General features: G+C 35.5%; 3 protein-coding genes across 3 annotated transcripts; all 3 read right to left on the bottom strand.

Moving 5' to 3' along the window:
* Positions 1 to 5,640: 5,640 nt before the first annotated feature.
* Positions 5,641 to 11,654, bottom strand: casp8 (caspase 8, apoptosis-related cysteine peptidase). Its single transcript, XM_042725579.1, has 10 exons — positions 11,495 to 11,654; positions 10,448 to 10,749; positions 10,113 to 10,212; positions 9,769 to 9,907; positions 9,583 to 9,656; positions 8,299 to 8,332; positions 8,160 to 8,203; positions 7,729 to 7,846; positions 7,136 to 7,640; positions 5,641 to 6,922 (listed from the first exon to the last, which is right to left on the bottom strand). The coding sequence occupies exons 2-10, from the start codon at positions 10,744 to 10,746 to the stop codon at positions 6,793 to 6,795; spliced, it is 1,443 nt and encodes a 480-aa protein (XP_042581513.1). The 5' UTR covers positions 10,747 to 10,749; positions 11,495 to 11,654; the 3' UTR covers positions 5,641 to 6,792.
* A 363-nt stretch (positions 11,655 to 12,017) lies between these two features.
* On the bottom strand, positions 12,018 to 15,280 carry LOC109055969 (ciliogenesis associated TTC17 interacting protein). Its single transcript, XM_042725581.1, has 10 exons — positions 15,055 to 15,280; positions 14,824 to 14,915; positions 14,290 to 14,474; positions 14,108 to 14,163; positions 13,852 to 13,938; positions 13,452 to 13,619; positions 13,218 to 13,342; positions 12,702 to 12,778; positions 12,510 to 12,598; positions 12,018 to 12,286 (listed from the first exon to the last, which is right to left on the bottom strand). Exons 2-10 carry the CDS (start codon positions 14,907 to 14,909, stop codon positions 12,092 to 12,094), a joined length of 1,068 nt encoding a protein of 355 aa, XP_042581515.1. The 5' UTR covers positions 14,910 to 14,915; positions 15,055 to 15,280; the 3' UTR covers positions 12,018 to 12,091.
* A 1,305-nt stretch (positions 15,281 to 16,585) lies between these two features.
* Positions 16,586 to 22,651, bottom strand: LOC109055971 (probable hydrolase PNKD). Its single transcript, XM_042725580.1, has 9 exons — positions 22,476 to 22,651; positions 20,723 to 20,838; positions 20,529 to 20,641; positions 20,034 to 20,092; positions 19,159 to 19,251; positions 18,463 to 18,629; positions 18,118 to 18,204; positions 17,052 to 17,167; positions 16,586 to 16,896 (listed from the first exon to the last, which is right to left on the bottom strand). The coding sequence occupies exons 1-9, from the start codon at positions 22,634 to 22,636 to the stop codon at positions 16,723 to 16,725; spliced, it is 1,086 nt and encodes a 361-aa protein (XP_042581514.1). The 5' UTR covers positions 22,637 to 22,651; the 3' UTR covers positions 16,586 to 16,722.
* Between the last annotated feature and the right edge of the window lie 357 nt (positions 22,652 to 23,008).

Genomic DNA, 23,008 nt, shown 5'->3' with positions numbered 1-23,008 from the left:
TCTTCGTGTACAAAAAGTATTCTGGTCGCTTCATAACGTTACGGTTGAATCACTGATGGCAGATGGAGTATTCTGACGATGCTTTTCATACTTTTCTGGACCTTGACAGTACTTACTTGGCAGTCTATGGGACAGTCTCAAGCCTACTGGTTTTCATCCAAAATATCTTAAATTGTGTTCCGAAGACAAACAAAGCTTTTACTGATTTGGAAAGACATGGGGGTAAGTGATTAATGACAAAATTTTCATTTTGTGGTGGAGTAACCCTTTAACCAATGCAGTCTGAGCCGGAAGGAGAATTGATTCATCTCTCGAGTCTTCGGGTTTTTCGAGTCGTTCGTTCATCACGTGACAGTCCCATAAGATAAACCTATGCAGTCTGAGCCTGAAAGAGACTTAATAATAATAACCAACTCTTTATTACCTTTGTTACCACATTCAGTGTTATGGAAAAGAACCATCATGACAGAAATTCACACATTTATAAACTGCAAGAAAAGCTACAAGCTAAAAAGCTACAATTTGAGACCAAAAACACATCACGTAACTGTAAGAGTAAAAAATAATAATTATAATAATGATGATGATAATAATAATAATAAATATGCACCTGTTTGTAAGGAAATAATTTTCTCTATCCAATGATGTCACATCACGTGACAAAAGAACGAATGACTCAAAAGACTTGAAAGATGAACTAATCAATTCTCTTTCCGGCTCAGACAGCATAGGTTTAGGTGGGTTGGACTTCATGCAGCACTGCCCAGACCGATCACAATCTGACTTGAAGCAATGCATGCCGGTTACAAATTTTGTCCGACTTAAGCAGGGGGGCAGGGTTTCATATTTTATTGAAGCATCCCTGGGCGCCGCCATTGGCTAGCGGACCCCCACCTGCAGAGGCGTGTCTACGTGGTGGCCAGGGGTGGCACCGGACCCCCCTGAAATTTGGCTGGCCACCCCAGGTGCCGCACCCCATCCGCCACCCCCCCACCCCCCACCAGATATCTTGCGATAGACTTATTTTTAGTAAATTTCTAACTGCATCTGGTAGTGGCGGATCCTGGCATGTGTAGCTGCCTTGGGCCGCTTTCTTCTCCTCTTTAAACTTAATTTTAGGCGGTTTCTATAGCGTGATATTTGACAGATATCGAGAGCGCATAATGTTACGTGATCCATGTAATGCGCGAGCACGAATCTCCACTCGCAGGTGGATTTCCCTCACTCACACAAAACTGGATGTGTGCTTTTAAATATACATTGTTCTTTTTATGAATTGGCTCTGCTTTTGCTCAGAGATTACGTGTATGCTCAAATGGTTCTTGCATCACTGAAGACTAGAAGCGCTTTTTTTCTATTTCAGATGAGTAGGCTTATCTCATTAAATGGAAGCAAGCTGATTATAATCAGCCTTCTTTAGTTTTATTTATTTTATTAATAGCCTACTTATTTTAGTTAGGTGCTTAACTTATAAATATGCATTTATTCAATTGTTTTATTAAGTGCATTTGTATTTTGTTGTTTTGTATATAGTTTTGCAATAAAAGCGTATTAACCAGGTTCCAGAAATAATCACTAAGGGTGCTTCTAAAATTAGTGAGGGTGCTCTAGTCTTAATGCCCATTTTCACATCCCGTCTATTGCTTTGGTCATCATCGTGTCAATCACTGCTACTTCGACAGTGAATCCCACATAAATATGCAGATGTCATTCCCGAAACTTTGCAACGTGTGTGTGCCTGAAAAAACAAAGTTCTACATTTTAAATGGATTATAGACTAGAAAGCTTGCAAAGAGTGCTCTTTACCACTAAAAAAGTTTTTAGTGGTAAAAAGCCACCCTCTTTTGAGCCAGTGCCCCAGACTGGCCACCCCATTTAAAATGCTCTAGACACGCCCCTGCCCACCTGCTGTTAGCATTCCATTGACTCCCATTCATTTTGGCGTCACTTTGACAGCGAATAACTTTACATCTGAGGCGTTTAAAGACTCCATTTGTCCATTCATTATTTCTAAAGAAACACGAAAATTTATAAAACGGCCCCATTACCTTGTATCTTACGTCATGGCCCCGTAGAAGCAGTTTTTGTAAAAATAGGCTAACGATTGCTTCATAACCTGCGACTCTCTGTCGCACAGTACAGAAATTACCGTATGGACAGGAGGAGAAGCTCGCAGGCAATCTTTTACTGTCTATGAGGCTATCGGGGGACGTGGAGGCATGAAGTCAAGGGAGAAGCCCATAGAGAGTCCATAAAAGCAATGGGACAAAATTATTCAACGTCTGCAAGATTCGGTGGGTAATTCAGATTTCTCTTGGCACAGCGATTAGAAGACTTACAATTGTCAGACAGGTTGCTCACGTGACATTTACGTCATCAAGCTCAGTTTGAGTCTGCGCAGTACGCTCGACCCCCAGGAAGTGCGTGCTTCTAATTGACTTCACTTGTCTCCGTTGTGTCCATTTCTTTTACTGTCTATGGACTTAAGATGGCCCAGAAGCCACATGACTGTCACGTGTGGCATCAAAGTACCACGAGAGTGTTTCGAGACTCAGCCGCCACAGTTTCTCCAGAGCGACTGCAGGAGCGCTGATGATGACACAGCTTTTTTAAAATTGGCCAGATTCACCGCATGACAACATTCATGTGTGTTTCGGGTTTATTCTAACCTTTTCAGTTCCAATAATGTCCACAAATCTGTGTTTTTAGAACGGTAAAAGCTTTTTTTTTTTTACTGTAGTTGCACTGTTGTATTGAGTTTATCATGCAACACTGATAAAAGCATACCCCCATTAATTAGTATTTAAATAGTATATGATTATGTTGAACTTTATTCTTGAAAAGATGGCGCTGTATTAAGCAGTATATAAAAAGTGTTTCTGTTTTCTCATGAAACCGTTTCTGAAACATCTGTGTATTTGACAAATGTTGCTTTTAATTCACTTCATCTGTGATAAAGTATGCAAACACAGCGTAAGTGACACTAACGGGAGCAGAAAGTGTCTGTTTTCAACTCCGCTCCCGACTGCAAGCAGCTACTCTCGTCGACTGCCGTCTGTAGCTGTGCTTCAAGTCGAACACACCTAATAGTGTATGGGGCTGTCACTTGATGAACAAACTACTCAAACCCGAGGCCTCGAAAGATGAACTAATCAATTCTCTTTCCGGCTCAGACGGCATTAGGTGTGCACTGCTTCAAGTTAGATTGTGATCGGTCTGCGCAGTGCTGCATGAAGTTGAACGCACCTATCCACCTTACAGGTGCTGGTCATATAATTAGAATATCATCAAAAAGTTTATTTATTTCATTAATTCCATTCAAAAAGTGAAACTTGTATATTATATTCATTCATTACACACAGACTGATATATTTCAAATGTTTATTTCTTTTAATTTTGATGATTATAACTGACAACTAAGGAAAATCCCAAATTCAGTATCTCAGAAAATAAGAATATAACTCAAGACCAATACAAAGAAAGGATTTTTAGAAATCTTGGCCAACTAAAAAGTATAAAAATGAAAAGTATGAGCATGTACAGCACTCAATACTTAGTTGCGTATATTTTACAGGCTAGTATTACAGGCTAATAATAATAATAAATATGCACCTGTTTGTAAGGAAATAATTTTCTCTATCCAATGATGTCACATCACGTGACAAAAGAACGAATGACTCAAAAGACTTGAAAGATGAACTAATCAATTTTAATATGGACCACAGAAAGACTGGCGTACTTTGTGTAGTTAAGGGGTGTCATAATAGCTGGTTCAAGAGTAAAAAATACCTGCAAGACATTTGTTTTGACCATAATCCACGTACCACAGCTGAAAGTGGATGGGGCACCCTATGATTTGCACGCACCTCCAAAGGGAGAAGCTCGTTGGCTTTGTTTAAAACTAAAAGCCTGAAACTTAAAGAAACCACCGACATTTCCATACGTTTGCTCTTTCCACTTCGTTGATGGCAGACCCACGGAAAATCATCTATTCCCCGAGAAACGATGCTCCGGTGGAGACTCCGAGGGGACGTCTTGTCAGGATATATCCACAATGTTACAGCTACTTGTTAAGTTACGTGCTCTAACAAAAGACATTGTTTAAACTATTTCTTTATCGATGACACTTCTATTGGGCATGAATAATATTTAGTGCTAAGATGAAGTTGTTGATAACAGAAGAAAACTGTTACAAATGACAAATTCTGTCATTTACTTACTCTCGAGTTGTTGCAAACCTGTTAATTTCTTTTTGCTGCTGAACACATTGGAAGATGTTTCGAAGAATGTTTGTAACCAAGCAAATCTTGGGTCCCATTCACTTCCATAGTAATAAGAAATAATACTATGGAAGTTAATAGGATCCAAGAATAGTTTGTTTATTAACATTATTCCAAATATACTCCTTTGTGTTCAGTAGAACAAAGAAATTTATACAGGTTTAGAACAAGTCGATGTTGAGTAAATGATGAAAATGTTAATTACTTAAAGCCAGGTACTGTGATTGTACTGAATAAAAGTACCACTGTACTGGGACTGGAACGCTATGGTGCCATGTACAAAATACTTTTGCTACTTTTTGTAAATATGGGGTGGAGAATTTATAAGTTCCTCCTTAACATCTGACTAACTTCAGTGTTGTGTTTTGCAGATGATAAGCAAGATGACCATGAGACAGCACAAAACAGAGCCATTGCGGCTGCCCCTTCAGTACAGTGATGCCTGAAGTCCAGGCATTGACAGACCACAGAAGTCCAGGCATTGACAGACTCCAAGCGCCAAAACGAATTATTTAAAAAGTTATTGCAGGCCACTTCTTCATTTCATCCTCCCACTGTATCATATACCACAGGTGTGGTAAATATTAACCAAAATATCAAAATAAGGTGGAAAGGTTTAGTTTATGGGGCTGTCACGTGATGAACGAATGACTCAAACCTGAAGACTTGTCAGATAAGAGGTGAGGTGAGCTAATCATAGGCTAAAGACCCAGTTAAATAATTAATTCAGCTTTTCTGTTTCTTATAGCGTTGTGGTTTTGTATTGTTTGTAGTGTGATCAACGTTTGCATAAGTAGTAGATGTGTTAGGGAAGTAACACGTAACATTTTAATTACATTTTGCTAAAATGAACTAAATGTCTCGATAAGAGAGACTCAAAGGTCAGAGTCAGTAAAATTATCCGAACTTCCCATCACTGCAAGAAAGAACAAGGGTTAGCCTAACATTTCATTCTGGGTTTATGCACTTAATAAACACATGGGAAAGCTGCTTTACAACATGGAACAATGTCAGTTTTCATGCATAACACAGTTGAATACCTTACCAAGACAATTAATTACATTATTGTAAATGTTTTAGTACATGCTCTTTTCCTTCTTTTCTTTCTGATTTTGAGATAATGTGAGGGTGGATTAATATAGAAGACTGTAGATTTGGCCCATATACCAGCAACACAGATGGTTTTTATCATAGCTGAAGATCCCAGAATGACCCGTGTTTCTTGTATTGTTCATGCACAAAGTTCAGGAAAACATGACAACAGCTCTGAGAGAAACAAAAGGCTGGCAGTGAATAACAGCATTATCCCAGCCTCCTGGGAAAATAGTTCAGACAGGTTTCCAAGGCACACTATCATCTGTTGATATTCACTATAATTTTTATTTCTTTGTACACAAGTTCAGGAATGAACACATTCTGAATAAGGCCAAAAGGTTTTGGCCTTATTCAAGTCTAATTAAAGTCTTGATACATTAACAATAATCTTATGTCATTTGAGTCCATACATACAATATTTTGTATAAAAAAATACAATAAGAAATTTTATATTCAAATCACAAAATAACTGTCTTGATATGCCACCATGACCTAAGAATAGAAATGATACTTGCTTAAGATTCAGTGAGTTTACAGATACGCTATAGTATTGTATACTGTATGAGAGTGTGAAGTCAACAAGTTTTAGACAGATGTGAAAGAAATAATAGAGAAGATCCTTGATGATATTTTCCATTGGCTTTACATTTCATTTCATTTATATTCTAAGTAGATCAAGTATGTATGTATGTATTCATGTATGTATGTATGTTTATATGTGTATCCTGCTAACTAAATGGCTTATTTTTTAAATGGAAAAGCATTTGTGCACCAAATATAGGACACTGGCTGAAAGAAATGTTAATATGTCAATGGAAAAAATAACATTTTAAGAGATAAATATAAGAACTTTGGCAGAGTTTGAGGACCTTTCTTTAAACATGGTGCATGGTGAGGTAAATTTGAGAATAGAGGTGGCACTTAACATTACTGTGAGAAAAATTGTTTCTTGTACTCACGCATTTCCATTTAACAGAAGAACATTTTGCAGTTAAAATTTATTACAGTAACAATAATGGAAAAAGTCCACATAACAGGGTCAGAGAGAGGCTGGAAAATGACATTTTGTGTTTTGTAATGCAAAACATTATGCCATTACATGCTAAAAGACTGCTGGTATAAAATCATCATGCTAAACATTATTTTAAAAATATTTGTCCCGGTATCAAATATAAATGTTTTATTACTTTTAAATTGCATTGTCTAAAGAAGATCAAACAACCAGAATTCAGTGCAGTAAAGCTTAACTCAAAGTCTTATTTAATAATTAAGATCAGACTCACAGAGACAGCAAGATCAATTTGAATCTAGTACCAAAGTGCCTTGATCCTGCCAGAAGGATTAATCGAGTCTGAGTAATGGAATAACGGAAACTTCTCCAGCATGAATTCAGTCACACACAAGTCAATCAGTAGCTTCAGTCCATGGGCAGGACCAGTTTCTTGGTGAGGGTATATCGAGGTTCAGGCATCTGCTTGTAGCCCCTCAACATTTTTAAGCTCACTTCACGGTTTACTTTTGTCAGGATGGATAAGATATCCTCTTTTCTGTCAAAAAAAGCAGACAAGAAAATAACTCTAAGGCCCCACCTAAATCAAACCAAAAAAAAGAAATAAATAAATAAAAAAACTAACCCAAAACCTTTGAATGGTAGTATAAAATAAATTCTGCACACATGGTTCAAACTGGTCAATGGGATGACTGGTGGAACCTAAAAGTTAACTGCAAATGACATTGACAGAGTCTCCTCTTGAACTCACCTGTGGCAGAATTTCTCCAACTGATTACAGAGCTCCTGGATATAGATAGACCCTTCTTTAGTGTGGCGGTAGGACTGGTAGTGCTCTACTGTGGCCATTCCAATTAGCATATCAGCTTCTATAGGAATAGAGCGGGCTGCAGGATTAAAAGCATCTTCATCATATGGGTCTTCTTCTGAAGCGTTTCCCGGTGCATCCATTGTCAATACACCATTCTGACCCTCATTTCCTTGGCAGGCTTGAATGAAGAAAAGCTTGGGCTTGGATGCTAGTGTAAGGCATTTAGCAATAGGCACTGTGAGTTCACGGATTTCAACCTCGTTACCATCTACACCCAACACTGTGCCCTTCTTTCCATGTGAGAGGACACAGCAGACAAAAGCACCCATACTAGTATGATCCCTGTTTGCAAAGTGCCCTATCACATCCTTCATATCTGAAGCTGTCAGATCATCCCGAACCTCAACCTCAAAATGCATTTTGCGAAACACTCTGCTAAGGTCATCTACAGAAACATAGAGAGAGAGTGTGTTAATTTAGAAACACATTTTTAAGGATTACAGATAAGATGCAAATGCATGTGCTGGAAATACCTTTGTCCTTGTGTGTTCCTGTCCGATTGGACATTGAGGACATTTTTTTAAAGTTGTAGTTGTTGATGATTAGACAGTATCCAAGAGGTCGCGGAGTCATATTATAATATTCCTCCGTCTACATGAATGCAAAACAAATCACATTGAAATTACATTTTTTATTTACATAACACTTCACAAACAGATAGTAAGTACACACGTACACATCTCATTGATAGAAGATCATTAATAAATCATGTTTGTCACAGCAGTGACATTATGAAAATTAAAAAGAGCTGTTTGTGATTAGAGTTTATGCTATTGTTTGTAACTTCTATAAAAACTATTAAAACCACTAAAAGTAGTGGTGCTTCAAATAGTTGTTTAGAACATTAAACTTTGATGTACCAATGAAACAATATTAAGAATGAAATGTAATGCATCTTATTTACTCTGGGTTCAGTGTCTGAATCGGAAACAAGCGAGCATCTCCTCCCTAAGAAAAAACATATGGTGAGATCTATAGTGATGTATGCAAAGACCATAATTGTTCAGTAATGTTTTGAAAGTTTGTATGAGAGTGAAACTTACATCCATTTTGTGTCACCATTTGCTGTGATAAAGCCTAAATGTCGAGAGAAGAGAAACAACAGAGGTTATTTTGCATTGAATTGCAGTTTATTTTATCATTTAAAATGTATGTCACCAAAAAAAAATAAAAATAAATACTGGACTGTGTATTGAAATGTGACAACAACTATTATAAACAAGAAGAACTTGCTATTTTTAAAGGCCTTTCTTTTTGAAAATGTTCATTTACATGAAAGCATTCATTTCAGGAAGTTAAAAATGCCAAATATAAGCTGTGTTCTCAACTAGTGTGTGGTGACCACAAAAAAAAATCCCAGCAGGGGAAAAACAATAGTGAATGCAATTAATAAAATGCAAGTATATTTAGTTGGGATAACAGAATTGACAGATTTATACATTTAAAGGAGTGTAAACAATGCTTCCCAGCTGTGTGTCCAGTCAAACTCTGTGGACATTTGGCTCAAATTCACCTGCTACTTGGTTGAAGCAGCCAAATTAGGACAATCCCAATAGGTATGGCCTCATGCTTAAAAATCATGAACCAAACTAGGCAAAAGAAAATATGACCCAGACTACATTAAAAAAAGTGTAGTGGATAAACAAATTTTTCTGATGAGAATCAAACCAATTAAAAACATTTAGAAACCAATAATAAAAATAAATACATATAAATATTTGACATAAATGACATTTTTTGGGGTTTTGTATGTTACAACAAAAATAGTAATTTGGTACTCTGTTGGGTCACTTGAATATGGAACACAGATAAAAATAGACATTTTTAAAGAAATAGGTCACCCATTAATTAAAATCTTCTGTTAATTTACTCACCCTCAGGCAATCCAAGATGTAGGTGACTTTTTTTTTTCATCAGTAGAACAGTAAAGAAGATTTGTAGCTGAAACCGTGGTCCATTTACATTGACATTATATTGTAAATAAGGTTGTTTCTTACACAGACCTCCATGAGCTACGGGTATTCATTTTGAGTTCCCTCATATGCTTTTTTTGACAGTCAGATTGACAGTAACCACTGACTTGCATTTTATGAATCACATCGTCTCAGCTAAAAACCTTCTTCCTGTTCTACTGAAGAAGAAAAATCGTCACCTATCATGGATGGCCTAAGGGTGAGTAAATTAACAGCAGCTTTTCATTTGGGGGTGAATTATCCTTTTAAGCAAGTTTTTTGATTTTTTCTAAAATTACACATCATAAGAAAAATTTGGGTTATACTATGTGAAAATTATGTTCAAATGCATCTTAATGTATTTGACATACTTACATATCCTGGCATACTTTCACCAGGTAAGGGAACTTGCACATTACCAGACACTTCCCGTAGAGGAAGTCTGTCTCCTATTGGACCAAATAAAAACAAAAAAAAAAAACAAACCTGTTGTTTATATTTGGAGAAATTAGAAAAGTAGATAATTAAGTATTAGATAACTGATTTGATTTTATCAGTAACCTTGTTCCCGTGCCCTGTACTCGTCTATCTTGCAGGCCAGCTGTTTGTCACATTTGTCTAGAATACAGTAAAGTTCATCCAGGTTGTCTTCCCCAAGCTTCTGTAGCTTTTCCATCTCAATCATAACATCTAGAAATGTCTGCATGATTCACATAAAATATGTTTTGTAGTAACAGGTTAAATTGCAAACCATAATAGTCACATTCTTAATTAAATAATAAAATTTACAAAGCTAGTTAGTGCAGTCAAGGTAGCAACTACATACACCACTTTCAAAATAATTTATTATTTGTATGTAATCTACACTAAAATTGTAACTTCAGAGCTCAAAATATATAACTCACAGCAGACGTTCCTAGTTTTGCCTTTGGAAGATCCACAAGAAACTTCACTGTGTGAAGGTTGCCTTCTGTCATGTCCTCAGATATACTAAATAGCATTTTTCTGTGATGAGAAGAGAGTGAGACAAAGTCTCAGTGAGTCACAAGCACTGTGACATAATATATTAACAGTACAGAAAGTACAATACAAGGAGCCCTTTCTAAGAAAATTATGTGATATTGATAACGTTGGCAACTACTTCTTTTAATCTAGTTTAGCATCTCAGTGTGTGCTCTATCAGCTTAAAACTGGATTTTTGTTCACGGTAATCTACATGTACTATGTGTTTTCTTCATACCTGTAGGATGACACACCTTTAATAGATGCGTCACGTTGTAGCAGATTTCTTTCCACATTATCTTTGGACATTTCCAGGATGCCAAGCAAGTCAAAGCGTCCAATTGTGATCAGAAGCTCAGGTACGAGTAACCCGTCATCAAGCAGTGCTTGCTCGTTCAGTCGTAGGAACAGTTCTTTGGCATCAGTCACTGTCTCCAAACGCTTCTTGGGAATTAGGTCCATACACAGAAACTTCAGCTGGGCCACTTCACCACTTGTCAGGTTCTCATCAATCTGGTGAAACTTCTGAAGATCCATATTCTATAACATAACGTTAAACAAACGCTAAATGAAAACAACTTAAACAACCAGAGAAAGCCATTACTTTGGCAACTGTCTGGTAAGCATACGTTCAGTAAAACGTTGCCCAACCCAATACGAAAAATATCCTTGTCCTGAGAACATGGCGTTAAGAACGTTCATAATATATTTCTAGAGTGTATTTATTGTTTACAACTAATTCAAAACACGATTACTTTAGAATTTTAGTTTAGGATAGAATTCACAAATAGCATTAAATAATGCAGCATACAAAACCGCGAATTCAAACACTTTTAATTCTATACACACACACATATATATATATATATATATATATATATATATATATATATACTAGGCACGATATATATATATATATATATATAGCCTTGTGACAACCTTTCCATGTAACAACTAGGCACGGTTTTAAGTGTATTTCTTTGTTTAACGTATTTCTTCACGTATTTTAAATTCGATAGTTTTTAAAATTACTATTCTAGCCACTTGGGCCATTACACTGAATGTATAAAATGTGTACAAGTATACTAAATATTTGAGATGTGTATCAAATCACACTTAAAGACTGTTATTGCTTTAAAAAGTTTGGCGTCAAATACATTTTTTTCCAGCGAGTCAAATGCTACAATGTATCCGCGATGACAAACTTCACCGAACTAGGTTATGATGAACAAAGTCATGAAAATTAACTCGAACAATCAACCTAAATGATCACAAATAATCTTACCTTTATATTTGCAACATCCAACGGAAATAAAACTGGTGAACTGTCGTAGAACCAAAATCAAGAGAGTCTGAGCGACATGCTAAAGCTACTACGTTTGCAATGTTTTATTTTCGGTTTCAGCCTCTCAAGCGTTTCAATTTCCGCAGGAAGTGACATAAGGACGTGTTCCATGACAAATGTGTCATAATTGTGGGGGTTACCCAAACACAGTTTAGCTTTAAGAAAAACATAAAAAGTGTATATTTTTAAGTAGGCTATATTTTATGTGTATCGTTATGAATAGTGCTTCAGATTTTTAAAAAACATTTTCTAAAAAAAAAAATTATATAAAACGTCAAAGCTCTAATACTTATTTTGCCATACTAGAATGTTTACTGTTTAAGGTATTTTATATTCTGTGCAATAGTTCATCACTGCAAAAGTTTATAAATTGCCGTCTCTCAAATAAACAGCTTGTCATCCAGATGAACCAAATACTCTTACAGTACATACAAAAACAGAGCCTAAAGTGATCAAACCATGGCACTATTAGAAGAAAACTTTTATTTTCAATCTCTGTTACATCAGACACTTGGTTATTGTTTGTTACTGTTATTCCTATGGAAAGTTTTGTGAGCCTTTACGGGACTTTCCTGGAGGACTTTGAGATGCAAAGGGTGCAAAGAAGTCATGAGCAAAGGAGAAGACATCTTGAGGTTTCCTCAGCAGCAGGAATTGCAGGAAGTCTGCCAGTAAAGCTTTTATCTCAGGGTGTTGTCTGACGTAGGAGGAGTAGTCTGCTTTGAGTTCCTCCTATGTCATGAACGAGTGGAAATGAGTCACAAGTTTGCTTATTTATCAAGTGACCTTTATCCTATGTGGTTCCTTGTTTGAAATTCATAAAAATTCAAATAAATAAATAGTACCAGTTAGAAATTAATTATTGAGTCTTGAGTTTAAATATGTTCAATATATTTTCCAATATCCTTGAGTAATATATGACATCAATTAAGAGCTCATTAAAAGTAATAGACACCTTTCTGTCAAGAAACGTTGAGTAAAGCTCCATGTCTTCCTCCCAAATGAGTGGCTTTTTCTCAAACACAGGAATCTGGTCTTTCTCCACTGAAAATAAAAGCAAAAACGTATTACTTTTACTTTATTTTTGACTGTAAAGATTAATTCCAGTCACAAAGGAGCGGAATGCAAAGTGATAAAGTCTTCAAACCTCCATCAAGCAAAAAAGGCAAATGCAGGAGCTTCATAATTGCAGGTGAGCCCAACTGCACTCTGCTTGCTAGATGCCTAAATGTAAAATATTTTAGGAAAAGTTAATGTTCAAAACTCTGGATATACATAATTTTTTTTTTCATATAGGTGTTTGTTATAAAGCAATGAAACATCAAGTTGAAAAAAAAAAAACTTGTTATATATACCATATATGGCATATATGTTTGAAAGACGTTAATCAATCTACTATCCATATTTACAGTGTCTACACCAGACGTGACCGTTGTCACTTGTGTAGTAACAGCTAGAGGTTGTCCTTACTGGAAGCAACAAAACGAACACTGTGAAACATTTGAACTTTGTGTCAGTAAAAACAATGAGTCATTATTTTCCTGTCTGAGATTTGTCACTTCCGTGATGCCACTCGCTACCAGTGTAGACACACTGTTATGAGAAACAGATAAGATCAGTTTTGCCTTATATCAAAAAAAAAAAGAAGAAGAGAGTATTCTACCCATCAGGCAAGAAATAGCAATGCCAAGTTCCAGAGGAGTCCTTTGCAGAAGAGACAGTCCTTTCAATCCCAAAGATATCGACTAACTCTTCCCCAATCATCTGCTTCTTGCACCCAAGTGCTCTCTAAAGCAGAAAAGTGCATCAGTCACATGAATCATGCATCTTCTGTTCACATCGATTTTTAAATAACATCCAAGAGCTGAAATATAAGCAATTTTCCCCCTGCACTTACATAAGCTGACTTAGAAAGCACAGTATCTGCATCAAATGACAGGAATGTCATGTTTTCTGGAACAGTCTTCTGCCGAGCAAGTATACGCAGGATCATTAAGTTGGATGATTCAGACACGAAACCCTTTAGAGAGCTCAGTGGAAATGTGTGGGTTTGTGTCTTCACTCCCTAAGGAATGAAAGATGTGACTTTCTTATTATTGACACAATCTGTCAATTAAAATATTCAATAATAATTAATTATGTTATTATTCGATTTAAGTAATAATTAATCACCTTAATTTCAATTCATTTGGTATACATGGTCAGACACTAATGTATGCATTCATGTGCATTTAATTATTTTTTTGGCACAATGGAATTAAATGTATTCAGCTTATGTTGTGCAGCACAACACTTACCTCTTTCTCTGAGATGATTCGGTTTACCACTAGCTGATCATCCTGTTTAACAATATGTACTTTCCGGTCCACAGTCTGCTTTTCTAACTGGAATATTTACAACACCTCAGATTTGGGTGGCTTTACATTGCAATTTTGATTATGGCATTCATTATTTCTATAGTATTAAACAGAATCTATTGGTTGACAAGTATTGATATAAAGGGAACCTACCCTATGCTTTTCAAAAACTTTGCTTTATGTCAATAGAAAATACCTTTACATATTCATGATGATTCTCTTCCAGTATCTCAAGATTTCTCGATATGTAGGCTGGTAAAATCACAAAGGAGCAAATACAGGGTTTAACATTCTTCAAGAAATGACACAGATGTCATTCGTGTTCTAACCAACAAATTATAAAGAGAAGGAAATAGTCATTATATAATGTAAGCTGACCTATAATGGATGTGCCACAAGGAATGTCATCGATCGTTCCGTGACTGTTGGCATGGAGCAGATAACATAGCTCCTCATTGTAGCTCGCCTTGGTGACACTCACAGAGAAGTCTCCCAGCTCCCAGCCCGAATCTGACACAGTCACAAGTGAATCTGCGAACAAACACTGGTCCAGATCCTGGGTGCTGCAAATGACAGCAGAAGAGGCTTGCAGTCCTAAGTCCTAATTGGTATCATATACTGTTAGTCTTAAAGGGCTTCTGAATAAACATTCAGCACATTTAATGTAAAGGCACATTTATGTAGTTGTCAGTGCTTCATGCTTTATCACAAATAAGTTATCATGGAAAATCAGCTGTTCAAATTACATATTAAATAGAAACAAAATAACAGTACAATGCAACTTAATGAATGTTGATTACAGTTTACACCTTGGATGCCATTAACAGATGCTCCCTGAGCCTAAAATAGCATCTTTGACAGGCAATCTTTAGAAGTGACGTCACTTACTCAATCATAATCATGTTTAATGACTTACCAATGCTGTAAATAAACTCCACTGCATTAACCGAAGCTTTCAGTTCTTCCGGTTCATTCTGTGTTGAGTCACTCTCCTCCATGTGTGTCTTAGAAAGTCCAGATAGAACAGGGACAATTACAACAACAGTTCAAAACATTGCATATATTTATATTCCATGGATCTTTGAGATCGTAGCAGTTGAAGATTTATTTAAACTACGCGCGTGTTTTTTATTTTTAAGTTACCTGGATTGTATGTTGAGTTTCAACTGTTCAGTCCTTCAGCAGATGTCAAACAAACAGGAGCTACGTTGCTAATGCTATTAAAAATATCAGAATATCAACAAACTTACTTTAAAAATGCTTAAATTGCTTTAATATTACAGGAAACAGTACAAACTACTAACAGCCTTTACATTAAGCCTTTAACTCGTTTTTTTATACGGTCTATATGTGTTCTTGTTCATGTCTCAAACTTATTAGCATCTCTGGTTTCCTTAGTAACGCTGTTGTCAACATCTACCGTAAACCTTCTTGTAGTCGCGCCAATACTTTCACAGGTATTCAATACAGACACATATTTGTTAATAATTCATAAGTTTATTATGACAAACCGTTCATAAATATCAGTGCTTATTGTACCCTAAGTATTCAAAACGGATTAAACGTCATTGTAAATGGGATGCACTGCACATCTCCAAAACAGAGTCAAGGGTAAGGAAAAACACATGGGGGCCGTTTCATAAAAGACGCTAAGAATACGTCACAGGTATATTTTTCATCTGTACATGTTAGAAAGTCATGCAATTATATGCATTTTGCTGTCAGGAGTGAACGCATGCGCGCTACACAGACTGAATGTAATCGAATAATGGCGCAATAATTCTGACTAAAATGTTCATTTTACTAAAATATTTGTTGTTGGACATTAAATGTGACGCATGTAGAATTTTAATCCTACATATAAGTTAATTTTTATCATAGCAGTAACTGTATATCAAATGTAAGCTGCTAATAAAGCCCTACTATCTTAAATGAGTTAATGTGTGTTTCTCTTCTAAGTTAAAATGTAGTCTGATAGACTAAAGAGCAATATTAGATGGTAATGTTTTCATGTTCTACTAATAACCAGAAAAGGTACAGCTGTCATAAAACCAGAGAGAAAGGCTGCATGACTAGAAACTGCTGATCAACTGAATGGCCAAGTTGCAACTATGTTAAAATGTTTTCATCTTCAATAAATAAATAAATAAAAAAGGTCATTACATTTTGGGCACAATACATTAAATAAAGTTGTTTGCAGTTTTTTTTTTATTTATTTATTTGATTATTTAAGTTGAATTTTCTGTATACTTTTATTTTTGGACTAATAATAAAGTCAACTAATTGTAGACTATGTGAGAGAGTCAGTGGTAATATCAATGCGTTCCTATTGGTCAGTGTTTGAGGAACTTAGCTCAGCATGACAGTCAGCCTGCTCCAGACCAGGTTAGTTTCCCAGCATAAGTTGCCACAGTGACTGAGCTTGAGCTATGGTAATTTTGCTTTATGTAACCAAATCAAGTGAAAACAAGCCAGACTAACTGAAATAAGCCTGGCTTATTTGGTAAACTTGTTTTATGAAACAGCCCCCTGCTTTTTAGCATGACAGGAAAGCTTGTTTTAAAAAAAATAATAATATTTGGAAAAGTTCAGACAATGCTTTTCAAAGTCTACCACATTCTAAAAGTTCAAATCTGTTTTTGTATACAAAATAATGCCCAGGACTACTTGACGTTTTTCCTTCAAGTCACTGTTCAAATTCACATTAGTGCTTTTTTAATCCAGCACAGTAATAATACATAGGGAGCAGGACATGTTTAGCTTGGAATGGTTTCAGTGGTTGCGTCTTTCAAACACCAGTGGATGAAAGCCTTATCGGTCCTTATAAATGTCTTTCCGTCTACGCAGTTCCTCTAAAACACGGGCGCGATACAACGTCCAGTCCTCGTCCTGCTTCTGCTGCAGACCCAGGGCCCGCTGGAGATCCTGAGAGTGGCTCCGCAGGAAGGGATTGTATTGCTTCTCCTCCGCTAGGGTGGATGGACACTGTATGAAGAGGAGAGAGAACGACTTTAAATCAAGCTGGGCTGGTAGGAATATTATTTAGAAGATTTAGAGTAATATTAGGTGTCTAGAGATGTAACAATTTTGGAATTTTTTTATATTTGGACTTTTGTCCATAGAATTCTTGTCTTACTTACTGTGCAGAGTCTCTGACCCCTCTGTTGCAGCACCCACTGCAACTTCTGCTCCCGTACAACATTGCAAGGCTCCACTTCAGCAGCAAACAGCAGGTTATCTTCAGCATACTCATGTCCTGAAAAGAAAGACCTACTTTATAAACATTACCATGAATGAAGCTTTTCATTAAAAACACACCTAAATATTAGTTTGAAAAAAAACATAAAATCAAAAAAAAAGTTAGAACTAAAAATGGCAAAGACTTGTCACATTGCAATTAACTCTGGGTTAAAATCACTTTTTATATAGGATTAAAGGAATAGTCCACCAAAAATGAAAATTCTGTAATCATATACTCACCCTCATGTATGATTTTTTTCTTTTTTTTTGCAGAACACAATAAAAAAAAAAAAAAAAAAATAAAAATAAATATATATATATATATATATATATATATATATATATATATATATATATATATATATATATATATATATATATATATATATATATATATATATATATATATTTAAGAATGTTGCAAACTAAACAGTTTTGTTTCCCATTGACTTTCACTGTGTGGATGAAAAACACAATGGAAGTAAATGGGAACCGAATTATTTGGTTATCAACATTATTCAAATGATCTTCTTTAGAGTTAAGCAGAAAAAAGAAAGTCATATGATGACAATTTTCCATTTTGGGTGGACTTTTACCTTTTAAGCTATATTTCACAATGCCGTGAAAGAATGCCACAGACAGATTTTGGGAACCAATCATAAATACATTAATAATGAATTAATGCATTTTGTATAGTTGCAGAAACTCTCATGCATTCTGTTTGTTTCGGTGCCTTAGGGAAACAGTTAAAAAAATTTCCATCAAAAGTTTCGACTGAAGTCATGAAGAGATAAACAAAATCCCATGGTGTTCTGTACTCTCTGATAAATGTCACTAGTTGACTATCGAGGATTTATTACTATTCCAGAGTAAAGTATAAACAGTGAGAAACATAAAACAAACACAGTAACTGGATAAAACTCTGGTTACAACTTAAAGTATGACAAAAAGACTGTGTCTCCTTACCAGGCCAAAGCAGAGTATCATCGTTCAGCGATCCCACTGTATCCAGAGATGACAGCATAGTTGAGGCATTACCCTCAAACATTCTCCCTACAAGGGACGGAAATGAGTCAGATCTTTAAATAGAGTAAGCTGGATTTAAGAATGCTGAATTCTTGTTTGCAGTTTTTGGCATGCCCTTCTGGGCACTGATACTGGATAAATAGTCATTTAAATATTTGTAATGTATACACACAATGTCAAACACTGCAGGCAGGTAACAATACCACTACAAATATTTTAAACAAAATTATATAATGAATTTTTAAGTGCACACTGAGATAACACATTGATTAATGATGTACTCACCACATCCAGAGAGGAATACCAGGTCCCCTGAAAACAAGCTGCTGGGGCCACCTATAACTCGGCCATCAAGCATGTAGATCATGTGACCCACTGTGTGGCCAGGGGTATAGAAGGCCCTGAAGTGCAGCCGAGCTCCAAAATCTATTGTGTCTTTGTCTGAAAGGGGGCTAAACAATAAAGAAAATCAAATTAAGTGGTTTCATGCTCTTAAGTAATGCACAATTATTATATTATATACAGTAAGAATAGGTTTAGTTTAGTTTGAAAACATCCAACGTAATCTCTCAAACAAACACTTTTGTATTTTTAGATGTTCAAATATATTCTAACACATTTTGGATACATTTAAAAGAATAGTTCAGCCTAAAAGGAAAATTCTTTAATCGTTCACTCATCCTAATGTTGTTCCAAACCTTTATGCATTTCATTATTCTGTGGAGCACAAAAGAAGATATTTTAAAAAAGATTTTACAATGGTTGTTTTGGACTTCACTGACTTTGATTGTATGGACAAAAACAGTTGAAACATTCTTCAAAATATATTCTTTTTTGATCCCAGAATAAATAAAGTCATACAGATTTGAAACGACATGTGGGTGGGAAATATGATGACAAGAATATTAATTTTTAGAACCATCCATTTTACAGTTAAAATGATACATGATGGAACAGCAGAAGATATTTAAAGGTACTGACTGCGTAAGGCCTGGAATGTTGTCCATAGCGTTCCCATACACTCGACAGGACCTGTAGAGTCTCTTTAGAGCCCTGTTCCCTCCACTGTGGTCCCTGGTTGGGAAAAGTGTATATATGAAGTATAGTTTGATTTCATTTTGATGTTTAGATATTTAATCTTGATTCTGTTCAATTCACCCAAAAATTAAAATTCTATCATTATTTACTGATTCTCATGTCGCTCCAAGACATTTTTAATATTCTTTCATCATTTTTGCCCATCCACTGAAAGTCAATTCAAGCAACTTTTTTCCAAGCTTTAAAAAGTGCATCAAGACATATTTAAAGTAATCCTTAAGAATTGAGCAGTTTAAAGAGTTTAAGCCAAATCTTCCAGAACGAATGTGCACTGGTCGATGTTTGTGTGTAAATAAACATTTAAATTACATTTTTCTCCATCATGTCTCATTAATATGGATTTAAAATGTCTTTTTGTACTTTAAAGTCTGCAAATTTAGGTTGTGTGTACTTTCAATAGATGGGCAAAAATTCTGAGAGAATATTAAAAATTTGTGTTCCGAAGATGAACATAAGTCTAATGGGTTTGTAACAACATGGAGGTGAGTAAACGATGACAGAATTTTCATTTTTGGGTGAACTAACACTGTAAAGGTATTAAATGCCTCATATGTCTTAGAACTGGTTCAATGTGATCGTACAAAGCTAAAAGGGCCTTCATACTAAATATAACTCATCAGTCTTAGAATTCTCACACACACAAATCAGTCTTAACTACCTGTATGTAACATATCTAGTTACCGATTAAAATAAAAGATTGTCATAGCTGCTGCTAACACATTCATTGTGAAACTTTCAAGTTTCAAATTTGGTCTTACCAGTGCTTGTGTGTGCAGAGAACAGCTTGTAATGCCACCCCCTCTTCCTCTAGACAGGCCTGTGTGGGTGTAAAGACAGACCATGAAATGAGATAAAACAAAACCGGGGCTCTAGGTAATGTCATAAGTAAGATAAGACGTGACTATACATCACACATGCCCAGTAAAGCATCTCTTCATGTATATGAAGGATCCTAGAGATTTTAAAAATGACTTCCCTAACCTTAACACAAACTGATTACAACATTACCAAATTCACAGCCGTTCATAATAAAAAAAAAATAAAAAGAATGAAAACTGGAATCTTTCCATTACAATGACAGATTTCTAATAAAAATAACTGATTATTATTTCATCTTACACAGTTCTGGTAAACCAGTGAGGAAGAACAAGCACTTTCCACTAAACCACATGGGTTTGGCAATTTCACTACAGTAAGACACATAATCCAGCAAACTATTTCTGAAACCATTGCACAGTTGTTTTGAATCCAACCTGAACAGGCTGAGGGTCAGCGGGATCAACCACAACAGCCATATTTGATGCAGTGTCAATGACCACATAGCTGTAATTGTCTGATAAGATGGGCACTGGTATGATCTTGATGCCTGTTGAAAGTAATAAGAGTCTGACTTTAGGTATTGATAATCAACTGTTGAGTGTATGATGGAAAAGGTGTTTCTGCTCACCGTTTATTATAGTAGGTTGAGTTCTGGAGTGGCCGGCAGGGTACCTCTCCTGTGCTTTCCTTATCTGCCTCTTATGAAATATGTACCCGAGTTTGGTCCGTGTATAAAGAGAATACCTGCAAGTGTATTTATAGCACCAACTAATTTATTATCTGAAACAGTCCAAAAATGACGGTGCCCGCGAGGTGACATGGTCGGTTCCCTTAGTTTTGTCGTGGCCATGACATAACTCGTGGGAATGTGATAATATGTCGTGGCCACAAGATCATTTTGACGAGGTAACAACATCCTTATGTCATGACCTCGAGATGCTATGTTGAGGGTACAACATATTTTTCTCGTGGCCATGAGTTTAATGCATAAACAAATCTGCGTGACCATAGCAACCCGGGATTATCAGAGATGGAGTCACTAATATTTTATTTTGAATTAAGAAATTTTTATCTTATTTATTATAGAAATTATTACATTATTAAATTATTATATTAACCATAGGCCTTGGCTACCGGACTATATTATGTGCAATAGTCAGCATTTAAATGAAATTTATCTTAAATGTTACATAAAGTGCATATTATTAAATAGGCCTACAAGAAAACATTTTTATCCATCCTACAGTCTTGTAAGTCTATTAACTGATCGTCTTTTTCCCATAATATTTGTATATTATTATTATTATTATTAGCCTAATAATATTATTATTATTAGCCTATTATTATTTGTTATATTTTTATATTAGTTTATATTATTTTTTCCCTTTCATTGCGATCTCTTTACTTAACGTTCTGAATACTTCTGTAAATAATAGCGTACTATAAAACGCGCAAGAGGCCAATAACACTTTGATTATGCTGACTGAAATTTTTGCTGGAATGCAGTTTAAATTTAACATATTTCATTTTGGCTAATTAATAGACCATAATTATAAATACTATAGTATTTCGTTGAGGAATTAAACACACACATATCATCAATCATAAAACAAAATCAAAAACACAAACATAAAATCAAAAATTTACATAAATAATTGTCAGGATTCAAAACTTTATTGGCATAATTGTCAGGTGTTTATTTACAAAATACAAAACGTTAACTAGGTAAAGCGATACACAATTTGAAAGGGGAAATAAGCAAATATAACAATAAAATATAAAAATATAGCCCTAATAAGTTAAAGTAATAACAACAACAATAATAATATACAAATATTAATTTAAATGTTTAATGTTAATAAAAATGTTTTCTTTTTTTTGATAATCCCGTGTTGCTATGGTCACGCAGGTTTGTTTAGGCATTAAACTCGTGGCCATGAGAAAAAATGTTGTTCATTTAACATAAGGAGTTGTGGCCACGAGAAATGGATGTCGTTCTCTCAACATGGCATATCAAGGGCACGACATAATATCACGTTCCTACAAGTTATTATGTCGTGGCCACAACAAATCTAAGTGAACTAAGTGAAAATGGTAGCTTTTTCCACCTCTTGACCACAAGATGTAGTTAGTATGCACCGTCTTGAAAAGCTTCTAGTAATGAACCTTTTTACGATAGTTGAGCGGAAAGCCTCGGTGCCTAGCAAAGCTGAATTTTTCCATCACTATTTGCTTACATCTACACAGGTAAAACATGTATATTTCATTAACACGTACAAAACGGTTCATGTAAACATCATACGGTAACGTAAAAATAAAAAGGATAAAAAATAACGTTAGAAACAAAAAAATGACAGTATCAGGACAAAAAAGCCACTTACGCTATCCAAAACAGTGGTTTCTCTGTGCGAGCCATCAGTTTAGCAATCGGGCTGTTTTTCCATTCACTTATTCTGCCGCATTTAAAAACACGACAGATGTAAAAACCTCCACATACTGAGGCAAAACAAAGTAAATACACTGTCCAGTCCGGAAGCGCCATTATAGTGGGTTTGCCGACGATGACGCAATTAAACAGCACAACAACGATTGGTCAGAAGTAACAATCACCGTAAAGACTCAGATTTTTTTTTTTCTAGATCGTTCATGCATTATCAGGTGCTTTGTTTGTATCAGCTATTATTGGGTGATAACATTTTCATGTTTTACACAGTTTCTTACTTTTTTTTATTATTAAAAATACCATGGACCGTTTCTACATTTAGGGCGATAGGGCGACGCACCAGCAAAGTGTGAAAGGGAGTTGTTTTTTTTTTTTTTTTTTTGTCTGTCATATTCCATCACAGTGTTAGGCTAGCTGTCATTAAGTTTGTTCCTGGAATATGAAGTGTTATTCGTGCCTTTTCTAAGATCT

The sequence above is a fragment of the Cyprinus carpio genome, chromosome B6, assembly GCF_018340385.1.
Source record: "Cyprinus carpio isolate SPL01 chromosome B6, ASM1834038v1, whole genome shotgun sequence".
In the NCBI taxonomy this organism is placed as follows: Eukaryota; Metazoa; Chordata; class Actinopteri; order Cypriniformes; family Cyprinidae; genus Cyprinus; species Cyprinus carpio.
Note: the sequence above shows the minus strand (reverse complement) of the source record. Positions and strands in the feature narration are given on the sequence as shown.

What these genes read in the sequence shown, in the direction of transcription:
- LOC109055969 (XM_042725581.1), bottom strand. Translation starts at nt 14,909, where the DNA reads ATGGAGGAGAGTGACTCAACACAGAATGAACCGGAAGAACTGAAAGCT. An exon ending in TGCTATTTCTTGCCTGATGG is followed by an intron (nt 12,779 to 13,217) that starts GTAGAATACTCT and finishes TTTTACATTTAG; the next exon opens with GCATCTAGCAAGCAGAGTGC. An exon ending in CAACGTTTCTTGACAGAAAG is followed by an intron (nt 12,287 to 12,509) that starts GTGTCTATTACT and finishes TTCATGACATAG; the next exon opens with GAGGAACTCAAAGCAGACTA.
- LOC109055971 (XM_042725580.1), bottom strand. Translation starts at nt 22,636, where the DNA reads ATGGCGCTTCCGGACTGGACAGTGTATTTACTTTGTTTTGCCTCAGTA. An exon ending in TCAACCTACTATAATAAACG is followed by an intron (nt 20,642 to 20,722) that starts GTGAGCAGAAAC and finishes TACTTTCAACAG; the next exon opens with GCATCAAGATCATACCAGTG. An exon ending in GGGGTCAGAGACTCTGCACA is followed by an intron (nt 16,897 to 17,051) that starts GTAAGTAAGACA and finishes CTCTTCATACAG; the next exon opens with TGTCCATCCACCCTAGCGGA.
- casp8 (XM_042725579.1), bottom strand. Translation starts at nt 10,746, where the DNA reads ATGGATCTTCAGAAGTTTCACCAGATTGATGAGAACCTGACAAGTGGT. An exon ending in AATGGTGACACAAAATGGAT is followed by an intron (nt 8,204 to 8,298) that starts GTAAGTTTCACT and finishes GTTTTTTCTTAG; the next exon opens with GGAGGAGATGCTCGCTTGTT. An exon ending in ATTCAGACACTGAACCCAGA is followed by an intron (nt 7,847 to 8,159) that starts GTAAATAAGATG and finishes GCATTCATGTAG; the next exon opens with ACGGAGGAATATTATAATAT.